The sequence below is a fragment of the Aquila chrysaetos genome, chromosome 1 (genome assembly GCF_900496995.4).
Source record: "Aquila chrysaetos chrysaetos chromosome 1, bAquChr1.4, whole genome shotgun sequence".
NCBI lineage: Eukaryota > Metazoa > Chordata > Aves > Accipitriformes > Accipitridae > Aquila > Aquila chrysaetos.
This window is the reverse complement of record NC_044004.1, coordinates 25,826,988-25,851,796: the sequence shown is the minus strand read 5'-3', so window position 1 is coordinate 25,851,796 and position 24,809 is coordinate 25,826,988. Positions and strand designations below refer to the sequence as shown.

Here is a 24,809-nt window from a genome sequence, read left to right as displayed (position 1 = left end):
CCTTGTGAAACACACACTGTTTTTGTAAAGTCAATGACTTGCAAATTAGCAAGTACAAGATTCAGTGCTGCATATTAATCTTAAGTTCTGTCCTCTTCTAGGTTCATTCTGTGAACTGAATGAAGCAGATTTGTACAGGAAGCCAGATAACAAAATCACAGGAGTATTATGACTACACAAAATGGACTAGATTCTTAATAAGATTTAGGCTCTGGTATAGTTTTACTGCAACCAGGCTAGAAAGACCAAATTAATATCATAACGGCAAAGAGAAATTCAACTGTTCGTAGTTTCCAAAAGCTTGGTGTTGCAATTTAACTTTTTTATTCCCATGCAGGTTTTCTGTATATAACTCCCTAGGCTTTTGTGAAAAACAGTATGTACATTGTACAAAATTTTGTCCTTACAAAGCAGGGAGGGGAGGGCTTTTAAGGAAAAGAAAGTATTACTTACTGGACTGCTTTGTTCATGCAGTGTTTCTTCAGATTCAGGTTCTGCATCAAGGCTTACAGTCTCATTGCACTCACTGGGCATGTCTTCAGTTGCCTCTCCGTTGGAAGGCAGACTTTCAATTATTTTTTCAGTCAAAGGGTTTTCATTAATAAATATGTCTCCTTCCTGTCTATTACTGGCACTCTGAGCGGCCTGTCCATGCTCATCTTGTGAAGACTCATGCAAGACTTCAGCTTCCACAAGGTGTGGTACTGACTCGTGAGGCAATACCTCATTGCTGGGCATTTCCGTTACTTCAGGTTTTTCTTCAGATGGGATGCCATCACATATGTCTTCAGACATTTTCAATTCTGAATATAGAAAATAAATTATGTCTTTTAGTTTGCATAAACATTTGAATGACTATAAAACATGCAGCATTTACCATAAGCTATTACTGAAAAACAACACAGTCTTGATGTAAGGCCTCCTGAAGCATGGCACCCTGTGGCACATGCATCAAGCCAGCACTGGCATCATGATGATACTCTGAATACTCTATTCACCTTGCAGGATCTCACTCAAGTACAAAGAGCAGCATTACTATTTTCCAAAATATGGTTTGGTGAGGGAGAAAGGACGTTCATTTGTCTGGAGAAGCCAAATATAAGAGCTTCCACATGGTTAATTCCTGTGTTCCGTATTAGATGTGTACAAAAGACCACTGGAGAACAGGATAATCTGAGCTGCAATAGCCAAGCTCCTCTTGCTCTCCTTCTCATCATTTCCACATACACAGGTTCCTATAGCCTGCTGACTGACGGAGAGGATGACAAACACAGCGTGACTAATCCTGTGGTGATATTTATGTGTTGGAGAAGGGGCATAATTTGAGAACATGACAGGCCATGGTCCCTGCAGCCATTTCATAGACAGCAAGCATCCATTGCTCACACTGTTTCTGCATCACTTGTCTCAAACACTTACTGTTTGGGGAGTACAACGCTTCTCACCTGCTCTTAAAATTCCAGCTGTATGATTAAACTTCAATGTTGAAGCCAAGGTAAGCTTTCATGAGGCACAGTTTTGGTTGGGGTTTTTTTGGTAAGTTACAAACCAGTTTTCTCTTATTTACTCCTTATCTTCCAATGTAACTTTCTTTTTCTAAGTATTTTCCACCACTGTGCAATGAGCAGACCGAGGTTCCAGGAAGGGAAAGAAAGCAGATTAAGGAGCGGCACTGGCAGAGTCCAAAAGGACTACTGTACAGTGATTACTACCACTTACTTGTTGGCAACAACGGTATGCCTGGCACTCTACTCAGAAGACAACCCTTGACAGAGAGCTGTCACTGCAAGCTCTTGACTGCATGCTGAGTTGCATGGCGTAAAATAAACTCACACAGTCCTCTGTAGATGTTGTCTCTTCATTGACTCCCATATTAATTAAATATGGTTTAAAGCTTTGTACCTGTTAGGAAGGACTGAGGTTCTAAGAGAGACTGAAGAACAGGAAAAAGAAAAAAAAGGCAAAAAGCAAAATATAACTGGGATTTAGGAGAAATCTGCCTGAGAAGCACGTATTTAAATTAGTGTATTTTATTAAAGTCTATAGAATCATGTATATCTGTGGCTTTAGCAGCCTGTTTATCTAACTTGAATGTAGATCAGCTGTTTGAACAGTTCCAAGAATAGCATTTGGGATCAGTGAACAAGAAACATAAGTAAACAAATAAGCACTTGGTACCACTTATATTACTTTAGTTTACACTGTAACTTAAATTATCTTCAGAACACATGCATTTACAAGTCAGAATCTTTGCATTTGCCACAAGTATTTGCAGTTTTCCATTACAAATATAGCAGATACTGTAAAATGCTTTAGTGCAGGTAAGTATTGCCATTGTTTTAACAGTACTCGCTGTGTGATGAGCAGCATCACCTAAAGAAATTTTTTTTTATTTGTAAACCAAATTACATCGTCAGATACAAGAATCCTCTACCAAAACCTGCAAAATCTGTACACAAATGCATCATAACGTTGCACGGGGATTAGATCTGAATGAGAAAATGCCCAACACCAGTACAGTTTTTAAAGGATCACACGTATACGTGCACACAAATTTTTGCAGGACTGGGTCATCCTTGGGGACCACTCGGGTCAAGGTCCCTGCAGTTGTCTGCTAAACCTTCCTTACAGGAGCAAAGCACCTAACAGCAAATTACCACATCTGTCCGAAACCAGGAGCCGTGCTTGACCCGGGGGGTAAGGCGTCATTCAAGCTGTCATTCAAGCTGTCTTCCCCGAGACTATACTGATCTAAATCAACTCGGACAACTCCGCCCAAAGGGAATTACTCTCTACAGACAGCTCATGAGGGAGATGCCAAGGCCAGCTCCGGACCGGGAGGCAGGCGAGCGCCCTTCCCGCAGCGACCGGCCGCCCTGAGGCGGCCAACGGGCGGCGGGACCGGCCGCCCCTCAGGGGCCGGCGGTGGCGGCAGCTCCGCCGCGGCTCGGTGGCACCTGCCGACCCGCCGCCTGAGGAGTTTCATCCCGCCTCGAAAGCAAAGCCCAGCCGCCGACGGGCGCCTTCAGACGCGGAAGAACGCCTCCGTGAGGTAACTTTTTTTGGCCGGCGGCACCGCGCTCCCCTTTCCCTCGACGCCTGCTGTTACTTCTCCCGCGGCGGGACGCGGCGGGCACGGCGAGCGGAGGCGACGCCCCCTCGGGCGCCCGGCGCTCCGGCCGCCAGCTCCCCCTGCCCCGCTGCCACCTGCCCCCGCGCCCAGGGCAAAGCAGGAGCAGCCGGACCGCCGCTCCCTCAAACCCGCAGCGGCCACAGCTTCCCCTTCCCTCCCTCCTTCCCTCCCTTCCCTCCCTTCCCTCTTTTTTTTTTTTTTTTTTTTTTATTCTTTTCGAAATCCCCTTTGGGGTAGAGTAATTAGTGAGGAGCCCGCAGCCAGTTTCAAAAGCGGCAGAAAAAGAAGAAATCGCCGCGTTCCTTACCGCTCAGCAGTCCCCTTGCCGGCGCGCCCCCTGCTCCTTCCCCTTCTCCGCCCCGCCACGTCGGCAGCAGCGGGGGGAGGAGGCAGAACAGACCGGGCAGCCGCGGGCCGGCCGGGCCGCCGGGAGGAGGGAGGGCTGGCTCTTCTTCCCTCGCTCTCCCTCCGTCTCTCTGAGGCGGCCGCCTGTTGCGAACGGACTGCTCCGCGCCGCTGCCGAGCCGCCCCCGGGCTCCAGGCCGCGGGCCGGGGCGGCAGCACTGACCCGCCGCGGAGAGCCGCCCCGGCCGCCATTATCGCCCCTCACGGCCCCCAGCTCTCTGCGGCCCCGCTGGGCGGAGGGGGCGGCGGGGCGCGGGCCGACAGACGCCTGTGGGACACGGTGGTCTGCCGGCGGCGGCGACGGGCCCCGCGCTGGGGACGCCGCCGGGAGCGCCGGCCGAGCGAGACGGGCGCGGGTGGAGCAGGGCCTCCCTCGGGGGGGGCGGCCGCCCCCCGCGTCCTCGCGGAGGAGGCAGGAGGGGTAAACACGACAGCCCTGATGGGAGAACGTTCGTGCTGAGGCGTTCTAAGCATGAACGAGTCACTGAGCTGGCGTCAGTTTTTGGTTTTTTTAGTGTAGAAAGTTTAATGCTTCCTCAAAGCGAGCTGCAGCTAGCCACCTACTGAAGTGTGGGGTTGCGGAATTAAACAACTGAGATTTAGCTTTTCAGATGCCTCTTTGCGCCTTTGTTGTGTCTGTTTACAGGAAACGCCGCTAAAAGAAGCTGGGAGGTGTGTACACACGTTTCCAGTAAGTGTCAGCGCTGGGCGCCCGCAGCCCTGCGAGAAATACTTGGTTGAACAAGAGGATTGCAGGCTCTTGCTCAACAACCTGTGGTTCTTGTCTCTGTCTTAATTCCTCACACCCTTTCCTCTTCTTGCCCCTTCATTTTAAGGCGAAGCATGCCCTTCTACAGTGATAAAAGGCACTTCCACGATTCATCATAGCATCCTCTCTGTCACTAGTCTTCCTTTGCTGAAGAAAGAAATAACTGACTGTTGCCACAGGAAGCAAAATAAGACATGTTGTGAATCACTGAGGAGAGCTGCTATAGGAGGTCACAAAATAAAGCCCCAGTTCTCAGAAGCATGCTTCACAAATACGGATCATGCTATGTGACTTACACGCTTATCAGGCAAAAGTCTCTGAAGTTTCCCATAAAGGTAGGTGGTAGCAGAGCAAATGTTTGTATCAGTAAATAATAATTTTATTTTGAAGGCATTTCAATGAGAATTTAAGTATCAGGGCATGCTGGTAGTTCTAGCATCTTTTAGATTAATTTATGTATGTTTAGATGTATTTATTGAAAATGAAATCTAGAATGGCCCTAAGGATTTCTCTCTGCTTTTCAGCGGAGCTTGTGGAAGAGTAAGGGCAGTGTCTTAGGAGGAATCACGATAGATGCAGCTCAATAGCTGGAGATTGTTTTGCCCCATGATGGATGGTAATTTTGACTGTAAAGTGGATCTTACACTGTCAGTTTTGCAGATTCTGTACAAGGCCATGCATGTTTTAGAACTGCGTGTTAATCACTATTGTAATGTAAAGTTACTGCTTCAGGATGAAATTAACATTGTAAGTGCGTAAATGTATATGTCTGTCTATTGGGATAGAAGGATGTATTCATTTCCTAAGTTCCTAAATTACTTTCTTGAATTTAGCACTTGCCTTTTCTAATTTTCTTTCTCTTTCATTTTTCAGTAATTAATTTCACTTGTATTTTCTCACTATGGTGATATTGCAAATGGTTTTGGAATAAATGAGCAATAGAGATTGAACACTTCTACTCACCTCAGATTTCACTGAAGTTTGTTATTACTCTGAGTGTCATCATCTTCCTAATGGGTTTCAGAAAAGATACTTGCCTTTTAATAAATAGATAAATATAAAGCAAAGGTGGAAGGAAACAACTGCATTTGGCGACTTTTAACAAAACGTAGAAATATGCATAACATTTGAGGAATATATTCATCTTCTTCCAGTGACTGCACTGGTAAATCTGAGTGGTAAATATGAGGGCTAATGGCATGCAATTAATGGTAATATGCTTATTTTGCTGTTTAACATATGCTTTATCTATCTTTATAGTATGTAGGTAGAACTGGAGAACTCAAACTATGCCAGTGGCCATCTCATACTGTCACTTAATTGAAGAGACACTGTCAAATAAGAGTCTCTAATTTACGGCAGTTATTACGTGTTAACCAAATGTATGTCTGGTTCTGTAATCATTAGAGTAATAGGTAGATTATATTCAAGCAGTTAAACCGTTATATTCCCAAACAGGAACGAATGTTTGGTAAAAGCAATGTCTTGCCTTAGGTTTTTATCTCATCCTATGGATGGATAGCAAAACCTTTCCAGCTAAGAGCAGACAATGGTGAGGTTTTTATGTAAAAACATTATAAGGTGTCATTTGGAAACTAGCTGTGAATACTATTGTCTGTATTGACAGAAATGGAGAAAGAATCATAGAGTACCACCATAAGGCTCATCAACATAACAGCAGAGAACATGAATTGTCCATATTCTGTCGCTTACTACCTGTCCTATCTTTCCCTTTGGTTTTTGGATGACCTCTTTTCACTTGAAGCTGAGAAATGAAATATGATGTACAGGATAAGCTTTAAAGTGAAAAAGTAATTTTTAAGATTATTTCGTCTGCTTCCAGAATAATTGAAATGTTAAATCATGAATGTGTTCCATATGCTAACCCAGAAAGGTAGTTTGTAGTGTGACAGTTCTGTATTTAGATCTCAGCTAAGATTGAATTTCTGACCAACATTACACAGAAATAAAGAGAGTTTGGTTTATGTTTTTGCCAGGACAACAACAACCCAAGTGTTTGGGCATTCAGTATGGAAGTTGCTGCTCTGTTTTAATTAAACAAACAAACAAACAAACAAACAAAAAACCCCAAAAACCAAAAAGACCCCACCCACTGTTTCCATGTCCAGTATTTAACCCAATCACAACACTGCTGGAGCAGGAGGGAGAGATTATTTTTCCATTCCCATTAAATGGAAATTAAAATAAGACAAACAGCACTTTTATAAACCAGCCATGATAAGAATTTGACAACTAAATTGGTAGAGCAAAATGGAAAAAAAAAACCCAAAACATATAGACTTAGACCATTATTAAGTTCAGAGAGGAAGATGTTTGAATTTCAGTGTAAAACTTGCTCAAAAGAAGTACTTATTTTCATATTAATTTGATGAAGACAGAAAGTTGTTAAAAAGATTTTTTTTTTCCCTGCTTAATGTATTGTAAAGCATGAAAACACGTAGTTCAATAATAAATAATGGGGAAATTACAGTAATGTTGTATGTGGAAAATACATCTGGAGGAAAGCAAATGCCATTTCATAAGCTGTCAGTAGATGGCACAAACATTTATATAAAAAGTTTGGGCATTCTTAAGTATTGTTACACAGTAGGATAAAGTTTTCTTTTTGTCTTTTCCTGAGTACATTTTCTGCTTTTTCAGAGAGCATGGATTTCTGGTGAGAAACTTTTAATTTTATAGATTTTATGTGGTTGCTAGTTAGCTAAAACTTTTATATTCTGCATCTTATGTGAAAATGCACCATGTTTTCTATACAACGTTATTAGCAAGCGTATGATGTCCTTTCAAGCGTATGGGTAAGAAGTGAGACTAAAGTGGCTTATGTTCAGTAGATTTATCCAAAGAAACTGGCTAAATAGCAGTCTCTTTGTATTAGCACGACACCCGTAGTTAAGGGGGTCACAGTGATTTAATGGAAATAGTTTTTCTACAGTTCAGGAGTGGGTCTAACTTGATGATATGTTTCATCCATGTGAAAGACGTATTGTTAACATTTGAGTTTTGTATTATGCCGATAACTTGCAAAGCGTGTGCCTTAATACTGAACCATCAGAGCTCAATGCATTCTGTACATTTCTTATATGAAAGTTTAGTCAGTTTATACTGAGTTTATATTGGAAAAACTCTTAAAACCTCAATTTTTATCTCTTATCTCGCTCTTTAAACAACAGGACAATTTCTTGCTATGATCTTGGTTTGCTTACCCTACTGGATTCCTTCTCTGCTTTTATCTTGATAATGATCTTTTTGTCAAGTTTGAAGACTTGAGGATACTTTCGAATTAAAAGGGATATGACTGTAAAGGATAACTTCCCCAGTGTTAGCCCCCAAATCATGGGTTATGTGTTATAACAGTTGTTAATTTTGTTGCTTCATAGGATATTCTAAAGAAAGTTTGAAGGTACTCGTAAATAATTTGACTGAATGCCAGGATATAGGAAGGAGAAAGAAAATTAAGCACATGTGGAAGAATTGTATCCTTCTTTCACCTAGTCCCTGGATATTGATGAAATTTTGTCCTAAGAAGAACTAACAACTTGAAGGTAGATTTTTTTCAGATTTCTCTTGAAGCTACATATTTTGTTTGATTATATACACATTAGTAGTATTGCCCAAACAATCGGAAGAGCAGGATAGAGGATGCTGATTATCTTTTGTTCTCTGCACATGCCCAAATGCCTTTTGAGGGCTGTGATGGTAAAACTGCATATAATTTTTCCAAATGAAAATCTTGAAAAAGGCTGGAAAAGTTTTGCCATATTGCCCCATTATTTCTGGATGATTTCCAAGCCTAGTTTCATGCATTCTTTACAAAAGGAGAACTCAGTGGACTGTTTTTTGTTGTACTGTTGAGATTTCATAATATAGGTTGTGTTAGATCAAGAGAATGTATGTTTTAGACACAGTAATATAATTCTAAGAAAGCGTGTGGAATGGTTAATGGTACAGAGGATGTATTCCTCAAGGTTGTAGCTTTAGTCCAACAAGTGACAGCTATTACTGTCTCATTGTAGAGTCACCAGGAATCATTGTAGAGGCACTAGAAATATAAACTCACAGTTCAGCCATTTCAATATCAAGGGAAAGTTGAAAGCCACTGCAGTCATGAATAAGCACTATGGAAGGCTTCAGACAACAATTATGACTTAAAAGTAACGGGAGGAAGAGGGGAAGAATGTTCTGAGGAAACAAGAAGAATTCAGAAATCTGGAAAACAACTTTAAATCAAGATTTACACATATAAAAATGTTAGCGAAGTTCTTCCCAGTTCCTTTTTCAGATAGGCGGTCTAATGGATTTATGCAATATCTAAAAGGAGATTTAAGGCAGTTTTCACAATGGCTGACTTAAACAAAGGGAGGCTGGCTACCCTAAACTCCTACATTCAGAAAGAAAAAGTGTCCTCCATTAGGGAAAATCAAAGAAAAGCCATGGTTATGATTCTTCTGTAAATTGTGTTTAAATAAGCCTGTCTTTCACAGAGACATTTGAGGTCGGTCTCCTTAGATCAGGGCTAGATTTTGTGTACAGAGGTTCTACAACTGGTTCTTTTTTGTATAGCATGAAAAAATTTTCAGTGTGTGTTTGGCGTCCTCTCTGTACACCTAACAAATCAGACATGGGGACACCCCACTTTCAGAGTCTAAGTTCAGGAGATGCTCAAGCCCAGACAAGAAGCGACCTCTTCTGTGGACTTTCCCATAGCATAAATATAGAACATCCTATCCCCCTTCCCGGTCTCCCCAGTTAAAATAAGCCCTAATGACCGATCTCAGCTACCTAAAGACATTCAGATTTTGATTCACTCTCTTGAACCTCCATCCTGTGTTTCAGTCTAGGTTTTATAGTCACAAGTCCATTTAAAAAAATGTGTCTGAGTCTAGTTCATATCCTTCAAGAGAGAATCTGAGGAGACGATGACCATACTGACCTCAGATATTGTACTTTCTGATCAAAGTGTATTATACAGTTGTGGGAAGCCTTCATAATACATTGAATCACAGCAGTAATTCTGTAAGTAAGCAGCAAATTTTAGTCAACTATGAAATAAAACTTGTTTTGTAAGAAACAGACCCATTATATATTAAGTACAGCATATTTACCGAATAGAAATTTCAGTGGTGTTCTCTTAATAAAGAGTGCCTCTCCTGAATGATAATAGGTGCCTTCGTTGCTTTTTGAGTCAGAGAGAGAGATGAGAAATTGGAACCTTAAAAAGATCAATCTCTGCGATGACTCCTGCATAGCCACTTAATGACATGATCTGCATTTTGTTTTTGTTTCTTTATTTTGCTACAGGATTAGAACAAAGGTGGACAGATAAGAGAAGTATTGAGCATCTCCAGGGAAACAGAAACCAGTGTGACAGAAAATATGAGATCTCTCAGAAACTTTTTTCTTTACAAGTGTCTGTTTGCATTAACTTTTTGGAACTGTGTCAGCCTGTCTGTGGAAAATGAACTCTTCACATCTGTTTCTAACGAAGATGGTTCTGACAAAAAAATCAAGAGCCTGCCACTCCTCTATACAAATAGTCATCAGTCCAAACCTAATTTTGACTGGGTTTTGATACAAAATACTACAGAAAGCCTATCGTTGTCAGAAATCACAAATGACAATGTAAAAAAATTAATAGCATTATTATCTAATTTCAGACAAGGCTCCACGTTACAAAATCTGACACTGACAAATGTGTCAGTTGACTGGAATGGTCTTATTGACACTTTTCAGACTGTATGGCACTCATCCATTGAATATTTCAATCTTAACGATGTAAGACAATTGTCGTACATCAGAAGCTATGACTTTGACTATTCAGGTACGTCTATGAAAGCGGTCACAATGAAGAAAGTTTTAATCACAGATCTGTACTTCTCACAGAATGACCTATACAAAATATTTGCAGACATGAATATTGCAGCCTTGACAATAACTGAATCAGAGATGATACATATGCTGTGTCCTTCGTCTGACAGTCCCTTTAGATACTTAAATTTTTTAAACAACGATTTAACAGACCTGCTTTTTCAAAAATGTGACAAATTAATTCAACTGGAGACATTAATCTTGCAGAGGAATAAATTTGAGAGCCTTTCCAAGGTAAGCTTCATGACTAGCCATATGAAGTCACTGAAATACCTGGACATCAGCAGCAACTTGCTGAGTCATGATGGAGGTGATGTGCAATGCCAATGGGCTGAGTCTCTGACAGAGTTGGACCTGTCCTCAAATCAGTTGATGGATGCCGTGTTTGAGTGCTTGCCAGTCAACATCAAAAAACTCAACCTCCAAAACAATCACATCACCAGTGTCCCCAAGGGAATGGCTGAGCTGAAATCCTTGAAAGAGCTGAACCTGGCATCGAACAGCCTGGCTGACCTGCCGGGGTGCAGTGGCTTTACGTCGCTGGAGTTCCTGAACGTAGAGATGAATTCGATCCTCACCCCATCTGCCGACTTCTTCCAGAGCTGCCCACGGGTCAGGGAGCTACAAGCCGGGCACAACCCGTTCAAGTGTTCCTGTGAACTGCAAGACTTTATCCGCCTGGAGAGGCAGTCTGGGGGGAAGCTGTTTGGCTGGCCAGCGGCGTATGTGTGCGAGTACCCGGAAGACTTGCAAGGAACGCAGCTGAAGGACTTCCACCTGACTGAACTGGCTTGCAACACGGTGCTCTTGCTGGTGACAGCTCTGCTGCTGACGCTGGTGCTGGTGGCTGTCGTGGCCTTTCTGTGCATCTACTTGGATGTGCCGTGGTACGTGCGGATGACGTGGCAGTGGACGCAGACAAAGCGGAGGGCTTGGCACAGCCGCCCCGAAGAGCAGGAGACCATTCTGCAGTTTCACGCGTTCATTTCCTACAGCGAGCGCGATTCGTTGTGGGTGAAGAACGAGCTGATCCCGAACCTGGAGAAGGGGGAGGGCTGTGTACAACTGTGCCAGCACGAGAGGAACTTTGTCCCCGGCAAGAGCATTGTGGAGAACATCATTAACTGCATTGAGAAGAGCTACAAGTCGATCTTTGTGTTGTCTCCCAACTTTGTGCAGAGCGAGTGGTGTCACTATGAGCTGTACTTTGCCCATCACAAATTATTCAGCGAGAATTCCAACAGCTTAATCCTCATTTTACTGGAGCCGATCCCTCCGTACATTATCCCTGCCAGGTATCACAAGCTGAAGGCTCTCATGGCAAAGCGAACCTACCTGGAGTGGCCGAAGGAGAGGAGCAAGCGTCCCCTTTTCTGGGCTAACCTGAGGGCAGCTATTAGCATTAACCTGCTAATGGCTGATAGAAAGCGGTGTGGGGAAACAGATTAAGAATCTTTCTAATGGAGTCTCTTCCATTTTTTCTTGGTGAAGCAATAAATGCTTTATGATTTCCATTGGTTGTCAATGTATTTAACTTTTTGTTACAAAACCTTGTTTCTACATAGTTTTCTGTGCTGCCTCCTAAGGGTAGGCAAAATTCAACTTACCTCACTGGAATTCTCTTGCAGTTGATACAGAGATAGCAAATCACAAATGAGTTTGGATGTGCATTTTGAAATACAGTTTGAAATACTGTAGTGAATTTTTCTTAGCAGAATAAAACCTGGAGCAGTTGGTACAGTCGTGGAAGAGTGCTTGAGTTGCTGAAGAGTTTGCAGAGCTGCATTAATCACAAAGCTTAGACAGTTTCGTCACAGGACCTCTTTTGCTAAAATTAGTTTGCAAGAAAAAAAATTACGCATCCTGAGAAGATGTCTAGAAGGCCAGAGCCTGAGGTGCTTCCTGGGTAGTGTTTTCTCAGATTCAGTGAAGCTTGAAAGGATGGGACCCAGATACAGGACTCTGAACGTCCAGCACAGGTGGACAAAAATGGCCATGCCACAAAGGAGGACTGAGTGAAGGTTTTTTTCTTGAAAAGAAAAATAAAAAGGAAAGATGAGCCACTTCACCTTTTGGGGCTCATACGTTGGCACTGCTGCAAGGGAGAAGCAGTGAATTGACAATCAGGGCTCTTAATTCCCATCCTCTGATAGAGTCCTGGTACCCTTTTGATCCTGAGAGATACCCTGAGTAAAGGGGCTGAGAGGGTATCATCTGCAGTAACAGAACTGCCTTCATCATCATTGACTATATCTTGAGAAGCTCTTGACTTTACATCATGCTTTTTTTTTAGCTTTCTACTTTTTTTCTTCTCACCCATATATCTTACTTTATGCTTATTATTAAAAGAATCTGTCCTTTTCAGCCAAAACAGTATCTTCTGCAGCACAGCGACGAGTTCTGATCAGAAACGCAATAACCAGTCAGAGGCTGAAAAAATTTGCCAGGTCTTGGGACAGCAGATAAGACCCTCTATTCACAGAGTCAGAAAGACAAGCTACATTTACAATATTTGCTCTCCTTTGTAGAAATACAGCAGGCCCCTCTACCTGTTGTCGGGGATTAACCCCAGCCAGCAACTAAGCACCATGCAGCTGCTCACTCACTTCCCCCCACTCAGTGGGATGGGGGAGAGAATGGGGAAAAAAGTAAAACTTGTGGGTTGAGATAAGAACAGTTTAATAGAACAGAAAGGAAGAAATTAATAATGATAATAATAACAATAATAAAATGACAATAATAATAATAATAATAAAAAGATTATTAAAGATAAAAAGATACAAAACAAGTGATGCACGATGCAATTGCTCACGACTTGCTGACCGATGCCCAGTTAGTCCCTGAGCAGCAATACCCCCTAGCCCCACTCCCCCCAGTTTATATACTGGGCATGACATCACATGGTGTGGAATATCCCTTTGGCCAGTTTGGGTCAACTGTCCCGGCTGTGTCCCCTCCCAACTTCTTGTGCCCCTCCAGCCTTCTTGCTGGCTGGGTATGGGAAGCTGAAAAATCCTTGACTTGGTCTAAACACTACTGAGCAACAACAACTGAAAATATCAGGGTGTTATCAACATTCTTCTCATACTGAATCCAAGACACAACACAATACCAGCTACTAGAAAGAAAATTAACTCTCTCCCAGCTGAAACCAGGACACTGTAGTGGTGCTGGTCTGGCTTCAAGAAAACATGGCTGAGCTCTGACAAACATTCACAACTGCTAAAGATGATGACAGCAAATTTTGTCTTTGTCTCCAGAGGGGGAGGTGTTTGCCATCTGGAATACCAGACTTAGATGACCAGAAAGTAGTAAGTTTTCCTTTCAAAAATGTGTTTCAACAGGAATACGACAGAAGAAGGGATGTTAAGATGAAATCCTCATTTAGTATAGAATGTTTGCATTTTATCTCATTCTTGTCTTCCATTATTATTAACAAAAGATTTTAATTTTGATTTTTTTTTGCCCGAGGTCTAAGCAGGCTGAGGTCTCTTGAAGTCTTGAACTGTCAGCAACTGTTTATGATTTGTAGGGGAAAGGTCAAATTTAACACCTTTAGCCCTGTCATCCCACTCAGCCTTGAAATTAATATAACACACCTATTATAAAATTGCAGGCATTTAATTCAGGACAGCGGAAACAAATATTTTCTATGCTTCCTCCTTCCCCTCCAACTAATGCTTCAGTGTATGAGTCATTTAATCTTTAGAAAACTGAAGATGAACAGACTTAGCTTGGTTTGCCTATCCCTTTCACACAACCAGGGGGAGCTGGATTGTTACATGGTGGCTCATGTGAAAATTTTCTTTGAAAGCCTCAGAGTTTTAGGTCAGTAGCCCTTGAAACTTCAGTAATAGAGTTAACATCCCCTGTTGTGTGTGAAGCTTTAAGAACTCATATGGCTGCTTCTGTTGGCAGGAGGACAGAAAAACCCTCTGAAAGTCAGAGAGTGCACCAAGAATCCTTCCTGTTATTCACGTGGGAGCACATAGCTGTTGCCAGACATTATTTCTTTCTTTCAGGAGTGGAAGGTTTTAGCAAGGGTTTTCTTGCCACTTTGGAAAGAACTTGGGAACTACGTGACCTCTGGCAATGGAGCTGATGCGATCATAAGCAGAAATATGTAACTGCAGGTTTGTGGTATATGTCCAAAATCCTTGCGTGAATAATGTTGGAAGGGGCTTGTAATGAGCATGGGGAGCAATTAAAACTTTGGAACTTTGGAACCTGAAACACACATGCTATTAGGTTTTTGTCCATGGTATGTGGCAGATAATTGACAAAACAGCTACACATGCAATGAATTACTACATCTAGTTTCTCTGATTCCACAGGAGAGAATGAGTTTCTCAAGTGATACGTATCAGAATATTTCAAACAATTATTTTAGCCTCTGCCATACTCTGAACACTTTCTATAAAACCAGTTTTAGTCCAAGAAGAAATTTCCCATACGTGGGGCCATGTGTAGTCTCACAGCCTGTCAGCCACTTTTTCTGCACATTTTGGAAAGCAGCTACCCTTTTCTGTGCACCCTGGTGATGTGAGTCTGCAGCTGGTTCTGCACTGAAATTGGTAACTGCTAATGCACTCCAGTTACCAGGAAAATGAGTGTGTAAATGTATTCTGATGTCAGATACCGTATCAGAGCAGATTCCTGGCATCTAACTAGTCATCTTGGTGACTAGCAGGAATGCTATTTTTACATACATAGTAATATCAACTTACAAAACTGATAACATGGGGGTTAAACACCCTCCAAAACCTAGAAAATGTGCAGAATGAAGTGGAAGTGTGAATGTTTTTATGTATATTTAAGTAGTGTGTAGTATGAAGGAAACTGAACTGTGACAGACTGGGAGTCCTGACACAATGTGGGTTGCCCTGCTGAGAGCTCGGCTCTTTTTCAGCTTTAGAAATGTTACAAAGGATCATCACTGAAGTTCAACTGCAGAGGGTTAGAGCAGAGAAAGGCGGTCAAGGGAAAAGAATGGGACTCCGTGGGAGGTGAGGCATTCTGCTGAGGGGAAGGTTCAAAAACCTCCGTGAAACCTGTGGTTTTACTCAGGGCTTCAGTTTGGCTGTTTTTCTTTCAGAAACATTTACTGAGATTGACTGTAATGCTCATTTGTAGTCACTGTTTGGTCAAGAGGAAGCAGTGTTGATAAACCAATAAATGAGAAAGTTCTGTATTCTGCAAGGTGACTCTGTGTTACCAGTTTGATTTCCACAGCTTTGATCCTTGTGTCTGTTTATGCCCAAGCGAAATAGGCTTGGGCATAAATGCGGTACAGTCTCTGCTCACTTTGACTTGTGGTGGCGTTTAGCCCTTGTTTCACCTACCTGACACACAGGGTTAAGTTGTGACAATGAGAGTTGCAGTTGAAGGTAAGGTCCTCGATATGACCAAACACTGGCAGTTCCAGTTGGAGAGATTCTTCACACCTTTGGGCACGGTGCTGGTCCTGACTGGCTTCTGATACCCAGCCAAGTGTACCTACGGTTCCCCTCTGGGTAAGTAATCACAACATATAGGCAGAAGTGTGAAATGTACCTTGAGGAAAGGCTGTTTGTGAAGGCAGGTGCTCATTGATAGAATCAGCTGCAAAAAAACCCAGCAATATAAACCTCAGCAATGGAACAAGGTATGTGCATGAGTGTACATATGCTGACTATGGAAAGGATGGTATTTAGAGGGTACATTTCAGGATGCATGAACAGAAATACACTGGTTTTTAGTTCTTGCCTATCGTGCGAAATGACTTAATCAGTAAGCTGAAACCAGCCCCAAACAAAGCTTTGCTGAACTGGTTAGTAAAAACAACATTATGCAATGTTCCTAATTGTTTAACAGAGGTAATCTGGAGTATCAGTTTTATTTTAACTAGTTGTAAATTTTTCTTTATGGCAAACTGTTTATTTGAATGTATTTTAAAGTCTGATAAAGAAGGGCAGTAAGGAAATTAAACATACTACAACTAAAGGCTTAGATACTTTTGCTTTTTACAGCTGTGTGTGCACTGGAGTCCTGATGAAAGCTGATGGTATATTTGATTTTGTCCATGCATCAAAGTTTTTTCATGGATTATATTGGAAGTAAAACTGCCACTGATTTGCATAATCGGGATATTATTGTTCTGTCAACAATAGTGCCTTAGTCTATTCATTTTCATGGATTAATGCCCAGCAATGGGAACTTCCTCTTTAACTCGAAGACAAGACAGTATCAGCTGACAGGCAGAGTCTTGCTGCTTACTGAGAAACATTCATGATCCCTGGTCTTGTCTTGGGTCACGAATGTCTCCAAGTTTTCTGTAATGTATTGCTCAGATTCACTGCACTGAGGAAAGCAGAATGGTTTCAGTTCAGTTTCAGTTCAGACTATTTTACTCATCAATCTAAAAATGAAAAGTAGACATTTTCTTTCAGCAAAGCAAAGGGTTAAATTATTCTTTGCAAAATTGAAAAGGTAATTGCAAAAGAAAAGTTTCAAAGGAATCTAATGCAAGCTTGAAATATAACTGGCACTGGTGTCTAGAATAAATTTTCATACTTTGCAGCTTCTTTAGCTGAATCCCCTCTTGCCTTCAACTCTCCTCCAAGGCGCTGTTTTATGGGGTGGAGTAAGCTCTAGACTGAGTCCAGAATAGGCCCAGGTGCCCCCCTCTCCCCCTAGTTTGCTCATACCTGAAGAATTCATTACATACTTCATGAATTTAATCTTAAAATTCATTAAGATTAAATAAATCTTCATTCATTTATTCATCTCTGCTTCTTTCTTCCTTGCTAATTAATCTTACTGAAGCATGTTGTGTTAGTTTGGAGGCTTATGGGACTGAGGTGTTGGTTTTGGTTATTTACATCTGCCTTTGCAATGCACTCGCTCTCTGCTCTGTTGATTTGCTCACTAGGCTCCTGCCCTTGTTCAAAATGCTAATTGAATGGCTGCTTTATTGGATTCCTCTATTGCCAGATTGCCCTACATTGCTGTATTCTTCGTGGCTTCTTTACAGCTTTCATATAGAGAATACTCTCTATGGTTCATTTTTTATAATTTTTTGAAGGAAGCTACAATGTGGGGTATCCCTGATAACCATCCAAGGCATCTCTAGTGTAAAGATTGACCTGTAAAGGTTTTGAACTGTGCCAGTTTGCCCCTGTTACCAGCTTTTGAGATCTAAGCTTTTGCCATCTGTCAGTGTGCTACATTAATTAGTCTGCTTGCTGAGGAAAATAATTCAGCGGAGTAGAGCTCTGCAAGAGTTTTTGATACAAAGAGAAGTTGGTGGTGGGGGTTCTGCTTCCTCTTTTCTGTGTATGCAAAAGAGGAGATGCAGTTGACAAATTTCTAGAATGTGTGTAACTATCAGAAGCAGACGTGAAATTAGAAATGCGGAATTATTTAAACAGTCTTGCCTTGGTGAATATTCTGTACCACAGATAGGCTTATTTCCTCCTAAACTGTACTGTTATGTTAATATTACAGAAGTAAATGTATTTTGCGTTTGGACTGTTAGAAGTTTCCTTTTATTGTGCTCTCAATACCTGCATTGTAGGGAAATTTTGTTAATTCGTAGAATTATATAACCTGTATAAGAAAACCTTGTTCTTTCTACTTCTTGAGGTAGTAATTATTAAGGAATTAGCATCTCATGTGAGATTCCCCAGCTTGAAGATTACATATGTTTGAAATTCTGTTTTGAGGATGTTAACCAAGTATGCAGAGGACTTTTGCTGGTTCTTCACTCAGAGGTGGATTCCATGCACAAAAGGTGGGTTATATTTGCTCCATTATTTACATTTTTTTTCTTTTTGTTATATCTGGTTTGGACTCCATCAAATCTCAGGTGCTGGTGTTTCTTCACTGTTGGAAGATATTCTTGCACTTTGAAATTTCAGTGAAAATGCTCACCTGTATGTTGAATTTCAACAAACAAGAAAAGGAAAAAAATGTTCAGTATGGCGATTTTCATTCTCATCCAACTCTAATACCATCATAAGATAGTGTTAGAGGGGTAACTGTTGATCCTTAATATTGCTTTGCTAGACATACCTGCTTTATTCTTTGACTGTGGCACTCTTCAGTGCTATACAGTGCAGATCATCCCTTGTCGCAGTGTATAGCATAGCATACACAGTAAATTAAAACTCATCTGGCAATGGAGCACGGACAGAGAATATCTTTCTGGTTTTTTTCTCCCTTCAGAACATTTCTTGCTTTGTTCCTGGCATCCCTTTTGCCCAGGGAGAAGTTCCTCCAGATGATAGTTCCAGATCAAAGTTTATTTGATTCAAGAGGTTCTTTACCAGCCTGGACTCTGAAGAACAGGGTCAGCTGCTCCTTGAAGGAAGCTGGGTAAGATTTGCTTGTCTTGGTTCTTCTTGTGAGTGATACTGTACTTTGACCAACCATCCCAGCTTCATTTCTATTCTGTGCTCGGATACCCCAGCACAACTTTCTGAAGGCAGAATTTGACCACTCAATTGGATTCTACTGAGGTAGAAAATTTATACTTTACTGATTTATTCTTTTATTGCTTTTGGTGATGTTAATTACATGTATTTTTGCTTTACTTAATTAAAAGAAAACTTGATTAAGCTTCATAGGAGACTTGGAGGAGAAGGGATGAGTATTTATATCGGTCAATCAAATTATTAGAGACTAACACACATTATAACCTAGAACTGAAAAAATAGGCTTTTGGTTTTTATTTAACAAAAGATTACACAGGGGCAGAATTTTAAAACTTTGGGTGTTTTACAGACAAAATCAGAACAGGAAAAAAAAATCGGGGATGTTAGTCTCCTGAAATAGTTTATGAGTTGCTCATACTTCAGGTTGTCTGTGTGTTGCGTTAAATGTGTGACAACAGGAGAGTAATGCCCAGGTCATGGTTTTTCATGATAGGACTGATACCTCTCCAAATCTATGTAGGCTATTGATAGACATGACCAGATATTAATGCTGCTGAACCGTTTTCCATATCCACAAAATCTTTCCCTCCCTGGGTTTTTCTGATCCGTAGAACTAGACTCATTGTCCCTCACCATTTCTACAGAGGTTCTATGTCAAGCTGCAATGCTGGGGTAATTTGGAAAATGTAGGAAATTTCCTAGGACACCTAGCAAATCCTGCAGCCTTTGGAAGCATCAAGTGTTTTCTTTCAGATTTTGGGTACCACTGCTTCATATGTAGTGTCTGGTTATGCTGTGATTTTCCTGTGAGTATGCTTTTGGCCAGATAGGTGTTACAATATTCATGAGACAGTATAATTCCTCCTCAAGATTCTTGGCTTACTGGAAAAATGGACCCCTATGTCTTTGTGCTATAGCAAAGACAAAGCTGATCAGCTTCTTTGATCGGCTGACCCTGAGGGGGTGCATGGCCATGTCCCGGGTCTTTGGAGTGTGAAGAGGAATATCCTTTGGCTCTTCTGAGTGAAGAGATTGGTTTTGCACCCATTTCTGTGAGGGTCCACGAGGCTTTTGGAGTTCTGTCCCCAAATGTGTGTGGACGTGGAGTGTACGGGAAGAGCAGATGGGAGGCTTGTTCTGTTCTCCTTTACTCCTAAATGCATTGATGTCTGTTTGTACCGGTTTTGTATTTTTCAAGGTTGTTGAGAAATTTGTATTTCTTAACAACCCTGTGGTTTTTTAACATACCACTGATTGTATTCCTCCCATTATAAAGGAATTAATTTCTACTAAACTGAGAATAAATAATTGGAATTAAAGAGCGGGGGTGAGGAGGATTGATAAGAACTTAGAACAAAAGTATGTAAAAATAAAATTTTTATTACATAAAATTTGCATTTTATTTTAGCAATAAAAAGAAAATTCAACAGTTCAACAATTTCAGCAAATTCCACGTGTTTTCTTCCCATAGGGCTGGACTCATCACTGAGACATATTGAACAGAAAATGAAGATTTGCTTCTGTGTTTCTGTAAAAAACCAAGATAAACCTGGAAAGCACAATGAGACCCCTTACAAATATCTATGTCTTTGCGTGTGTCTTTATATTCATGCTATGGAATAATATCCAGCCAACTGTGGAAAATGAATTTATTGCAAATTATTCAAGCAGTTTGCTAACTAATGTTCCAAAAAACATTCCAGTCCATACTCATGTATTAGATTTATCACATAATAGGATCTCTGGACTTAGTATCTCAGAATTTATTTATCTTTCTGACCTTCAAGTATTAAATCTTTCTCATAATCTAATTACAGAGCTTGACTTTAGTGTCTTCATTTTTAATGAAGATTTGGAATACTTAGATTTATCTCATAATAATATTTTGAAAGTTTACTGTCAAAATCTTGCATATCTTAGACATTTAGATCTTTCTTTCAATAAGTTTACTGCCCTGCCCGTCTGTAAGGAATTTGGGAACATGTTTCGTTTGGAGTACCTAGGATTAAGTGCCACAATGATACGAAGGTCAGACTTCAGGTATATCATACATCTGCAGCTGTGCACTGTCTTCCTGACCTTAGAAGACTTTTCTTTGTATGAGCCTCAGAGTCTGACAGCCTTGAATACAAGGAGCCTCCACATTGTTTTTGCAGCAAACCAAAACTTCAGTTTTTCCCTCCTGTACGATGGAATGAGCACTTCAGAAAACTTAAGAATAGTTAACTTAAGATACACCTTGAGCTACAAAGATTTCCCCTCCCCTTCTTTAACACTTCTGAAGAAAATCAAGACAACAGCTCTCATGCTTGACACTGTGGACTTACAATGGACTATCATTTTGCAAATTTTCCTGCTTATTTGGTACTCACCCGTGGAGCATTTGACTGTGAGAAATTTGACTTTTCGGGGACCACTGGGGGAGCTGACTGAATATGAATTTCTACCCTTATTAAGCTCTCTGGAACAATTAATCTCTTTGGGTGGCTCCATGAAGGTGCTAACTTTGGAGCATGTCCGTAATAAGGTTTATTATTTCAACCAGGAGATTCTATACAGACAGTTTTCAGAGATGAATATTGCCAGTTTGACCATATATGATGCATATATGCCACACATGCTTTGCCCCAATAGAACAAGCTCATTTCAGTATTTAAATTTTTCTCACAATGCCCTGACAGATGAATTGTTCCAGAATTGTGGCACTCTGACAGATCTGAAATTACTTATTTTGCAGAGGAATAAATTTGAGAGCCTTTCCAAGGTAAGCTTCATGACTAGCCGTATGAAGTCACTGAAATACCTGGACATCAGCAGCAACTTGCTGAGTCACGATGGAGGTGATGTGCAATGCCAATGGGCTGAGTCTCTGACAGAGTTGGACCTGTCCTCAAATCAGTTGATGGATGCCGTGTTTGAGTGCTTGCCAGTCAACATCAAAAAACTCAACCTCCAAAACAATCACATCACCAGTGTCCCCAAGGGAATGGCTGAGCTGAAATCCTTGAAAGAGCTGAACCTGGCATCGAACAGCCTGGCTGACCTGCCGGGGTGCAGTGGCTTTACGTCGCTGGAGTTCCTGAACGTAGAGATGAATTCGATCCTCACCCCATCTGCCGACTTCTTCCAGAGCTGCCCACGGGTCAGGGAGCTACAAGCCGGGCACAACCCGTTCAAGTGTTCCTGTGAACTGCAAGACTTTATCCGCCTGGAGAGGCAGTCTGGGGGGAAGCTGTTTGGCTGGCCAGCGGCGTATGTGTGCGAGTACCCGGAAGACTTGCAAGGAACGCAGCTGAAGGACTTCCACCTGACTGAACTGGCTTGCAACACGGTGCTCTTGCTGGTGACAGCTCTGCTGCTGACGCTGGTGCTGGTGGCTGTCGTGGCCTTTCTGTGCATCTACTTGGATGTGCCGTGGTACGTGCGGATGACGTGGCAGTGGACGCAGACAAAGCGGAGGGCTTGGCACAGCCGCCCCGAAGAGCAGGAGACCATTCTGCAGTTTCACGCGTTCATTTCCTACAGCGAGCGCGATTCGTTGTGGGTGAAGAACGAGCTGATCCCGAACCTGGAGAAGGGGGAGGGCTGTGTACAACTGTGCCAGCACGAGAGGAACTTTGTCCCCGGCAAGAGCATTGTGGAGAACATCATTAACTGCATTGAGAAGAGCTACAAGTCGATCTTTGTGTTGTCTCCCAACTTTGTGCAGAGCGAGTGGTGTCACTATGAGCTGTACTTTGCCCATCACAAATTATTCAGCGAGAATTCCAACAGCTTAATCCTCATTTTACTGGAGCCGATCCCTCCGTACATTATCCCTGCCAGGTATCACAAGCTGAAGGCTCTCATGGCAAAGCGAACCTACCTGGAGTGGCCGAAGGAGAGGAGCAAGCGTCCCCTTTTCTGGGCTAACCTGAGGGCAGCTATTAGCATTAACCTGCCAATATCCTTTGAAGCAAATGAGGAGCAGAGTGATGTTACTTCTCCTAGTAGTGTAAGTCAGTATGTGAATAACTGACTTGACTGTCTTGCAGTACATTGTTATAATCATTTTATTATAGTATTCCTAGTTTGTAGCAAAATGTAATTGTGATATATACAGAAATTGGTATTGCTCATTCTAGTCGTGAAAGTAGTCAGAAGTCTTCTGTAGTTGCCCATCATCAATAAAGAGAAGGAGAGGGAAATGTTCACAGTGACTGCACTTATTTCTGTGAACTTGGGTTGCCTTTGTTTTGGACTTTGCCCATTGAAAGCCGTATTTTAAAGTAACAAAAATAGTGGTTGGTTCAATGTCATCAGGACTGTCAAGGCATGCATTTTATCTTTGTTGTGACATGGATGTTGTGGGGTTAAGGTGGTAGGTATCTGCTTCCTTGGGTTTAATTAAATAATACAAAGAAGAAGAAAACTGTTATTTAAATCCCTTCCTGTACATTGGTATAGTAGATGTCAAGGGTACCTTCAGCCTGTTTTCCCTTCCTGGAAGTCTTTCCCTTTGTCACAGACAGATTTTCCAGGGTAAGAGCTGAAAGTTGGAGCCATTAATGCCTGTTTAATATTCTTCTTCCTTTGCTGTACTAAACATTCCTACTTGCCTAGATTTACCTACCAAGTCATGATTTCATAGAATTTGCTATTCCTTGTCTTCAAAATAATATCCGAACTTATGAAATATTGATACTGTTATAATATTGCTGCTTTCTGCTATGATCATATCAAGCTATGTTGGGTTGCTTGTTTTTCCTGTTTTCTAAAGTGTAGAGGCTTGATGTTTGGAGGTGAATCCCCTTTTATCTCCAGACGTTCACTGAACTCTGTTACCTTGCCCTTTTAATCAGCAGGTGCTGAGGGTCATCATGCAAGTGAAAAAGGAGTAATTTGCATTGGGAAATAACTTCTCTGCTAAAATAAAACTGTTTAAACTAATGGTATTTATTGATGAGATCTAATAATTTGCTGTGCTTGGATTTAGTTTGACAATATAATAAACCTCTCATTTTTTATGTGTTATTAAATCTCCTGGTGTCATTTCACTGGTGATGAGGAGTTGTGTAATTATACTTACAGCTTAATGGAAATGCAAAACCCTCTGATCACAGCTGTGAGCAGCATGTGAGGTGAGCCAGCCAGTAAGAGGATGCGATCCTTAACCCTCGCCGAGGCGGCTGACCGAGCACCTGCCAGGTGTGTGTGGTGGTAGCTAGATGAAGCAGTGGATGGGAAGCTATGGGAGAGCTTCCCGGTGTCCAGAGGTGCTGGGACACCACTGTGCACCCACCTACCAGCTCAGGTTAACTGGGTGTCGCAGTGGGATGCTAGGGACCTGGGTCTCAATGTAGAGCTTTGGAAAGAAGGGCTAAAAACCTCTATTAAGTCTTAATTTCAGGCAAAGGGAAGTTGGCTACTGATTTCTGTGATAACACATAACTGAGATCCTCCCCCTCCCAAAGTCAGGACCAAGTTTTCTTTGTGTACCTTAAAAGGTGCTGCTAAACCCTCAGTACTTCAGTGGGAGCTGGTGGATGCGGCATGCTTGAAAAGCAGGTTATTTATGATGAGGGGAGATGTTCAAAGACAAAGAGGAGCTTAGTGCTCTGCAGGAGTTCAAGTCAGGAAGGCTTTACCCTACCCTGAGAGTCACTCATGCTTCGTGGCAACCCAACACCGTGGCCAGGGGCATTAGGCACCTTGGGGCACTGCCGAAAGTGCATCGCAAACCTTGTGCACCAGCCAGCCAGTTATAGTAGGCTGTGAGGGGCTTTCCGCAGAAGTAGTGACGTTAAACCTGGGGCTGCAGCCTGAATGCACCACTGGAGCTGCAACGTTTCCCTCTTAAGAGGTTTTTCCCAGCTGTACAGCATCCCTCTGGGTGCAGGTTCTTTACTTCCTCCATAACATCGCTGTCTGCTCTTAGGCAGTTGCCTGTCTAAGCTTTAGTGGCTTCTTTATTTCGGCTACAGCCAGAGTTACACCCGTCTATAATTTAAGGCTTGTGTGCTATACAGCTCTCGGGTACTTAAGGAACTGTTCAGTTGCAGAGGCCCGTGCACATTAAGCCGGTTAGGAGTTTTTGTAGCCTTTACCTCTCCAGGGCTCCTCTGCGCTTTACAGTGGAGAATGCTACCAGAAAACCTGTGCCCCTCTTTCCTGAAAGACTTCTCCCCCTCTCAAGCATTACAGTCTAAGGACATGATTAGCG

The 24,809-nt window shown here is 41.9% G+C and overlaps 3 protein-coding genes across 7 annotated transcripts in view; 2 read left to right on the top strand and 1 right to left on the bottom strand.

Moving 5' to 3' along the window:
* FAM114A1 (family with sequence similarity 114 member A1) overlaps positions 1-3,653 on the bottom strand; it is a 39,200-nt gene extending 35,547 nt beyond the window's left edge. The window contains exons 1-2 of one of the 2 annotated variants that reach the window (XM_030010322.2): positions 3,441-3,653; positions 454-803 (exon numbers count right to left, since the gene is read on the bottom strand). In XM_030010322.2, coding sequence (XP_029866182.1) covers positions 454-795 — 342 coding nt within the window. In that variant the 5' untranslated portion in view covers positions 796-803; positions 3,441-3,653. The remainder of the gene's footprint in view (positions 1-453; positions 804-3,440) is intronic. The other variant, XM_030010331.2, reaches the window with a different exon arrangement.
* A 371-nt stretch (positions 3,654-4,024) lies between these two features.
* Positions 4,025-11,707, top strand: LOC115339809 (toll-like receptor 1). Its single transcript, XM_030010308.2, has 3 exons — positions 4,025-4,642; positions 7,706-7,870; positions 9,627-11,707. Exon 3 carries the CDS (start codon positions 9,702-9,704, stop codon positions 11,640-11,642), a length of 1,941 nt encoding a protein of 646 aa, XP_029866168.1. The 5' UTR covers positions 4,025-4,642; positions 7,706-7,870; positions 9,627-9,701; the 3' UTR covers positions 11,643-11,707.
* A 1,569-nt stretch (positions 11,708-13,276) lies between these two features.
* LOC115339796 (toll-like receptor 1) lies at positions 13,277-23,620 on the top strand. Of its 4 annotated transcripts, XM_041122749.1 has the most exons (4): positions 13,277-14,021; positions 14,112-17,964; positions 18,399-18,691; positions 20,079-23,620. In XM_041122749.1, the coding sequence occupies exon 4, from the start codon at positions 20,169-20,171 to the stop codon at positions 22,623-22,625; it is 2,457 nt and encodes an 818-aa protein (XP_040978683.1). In that variant the 5' UTR covers positions 13,277-14,021; positions 14,112-17,964; positions 18,399-18,691; positions 20,079-20,168; the 3' UTR covers positions 22,626-23,620. The 4 variants fall into 4 exon arrangements, with proteins under 4 accessions (XP_040978683.1, XP_029866147.1, XP_029866136.1 ...); XM_030010287.2 differs by having other exon boundaries at positions 13,277-17,964; positions 18,399-18,548; XM_030010276.2 differs by having other exon boundaries at positions 13,277-17,964.
* The last annotated feature ends 1,189 nt before the right edge of the window (positions 23,621-24,809 follow it).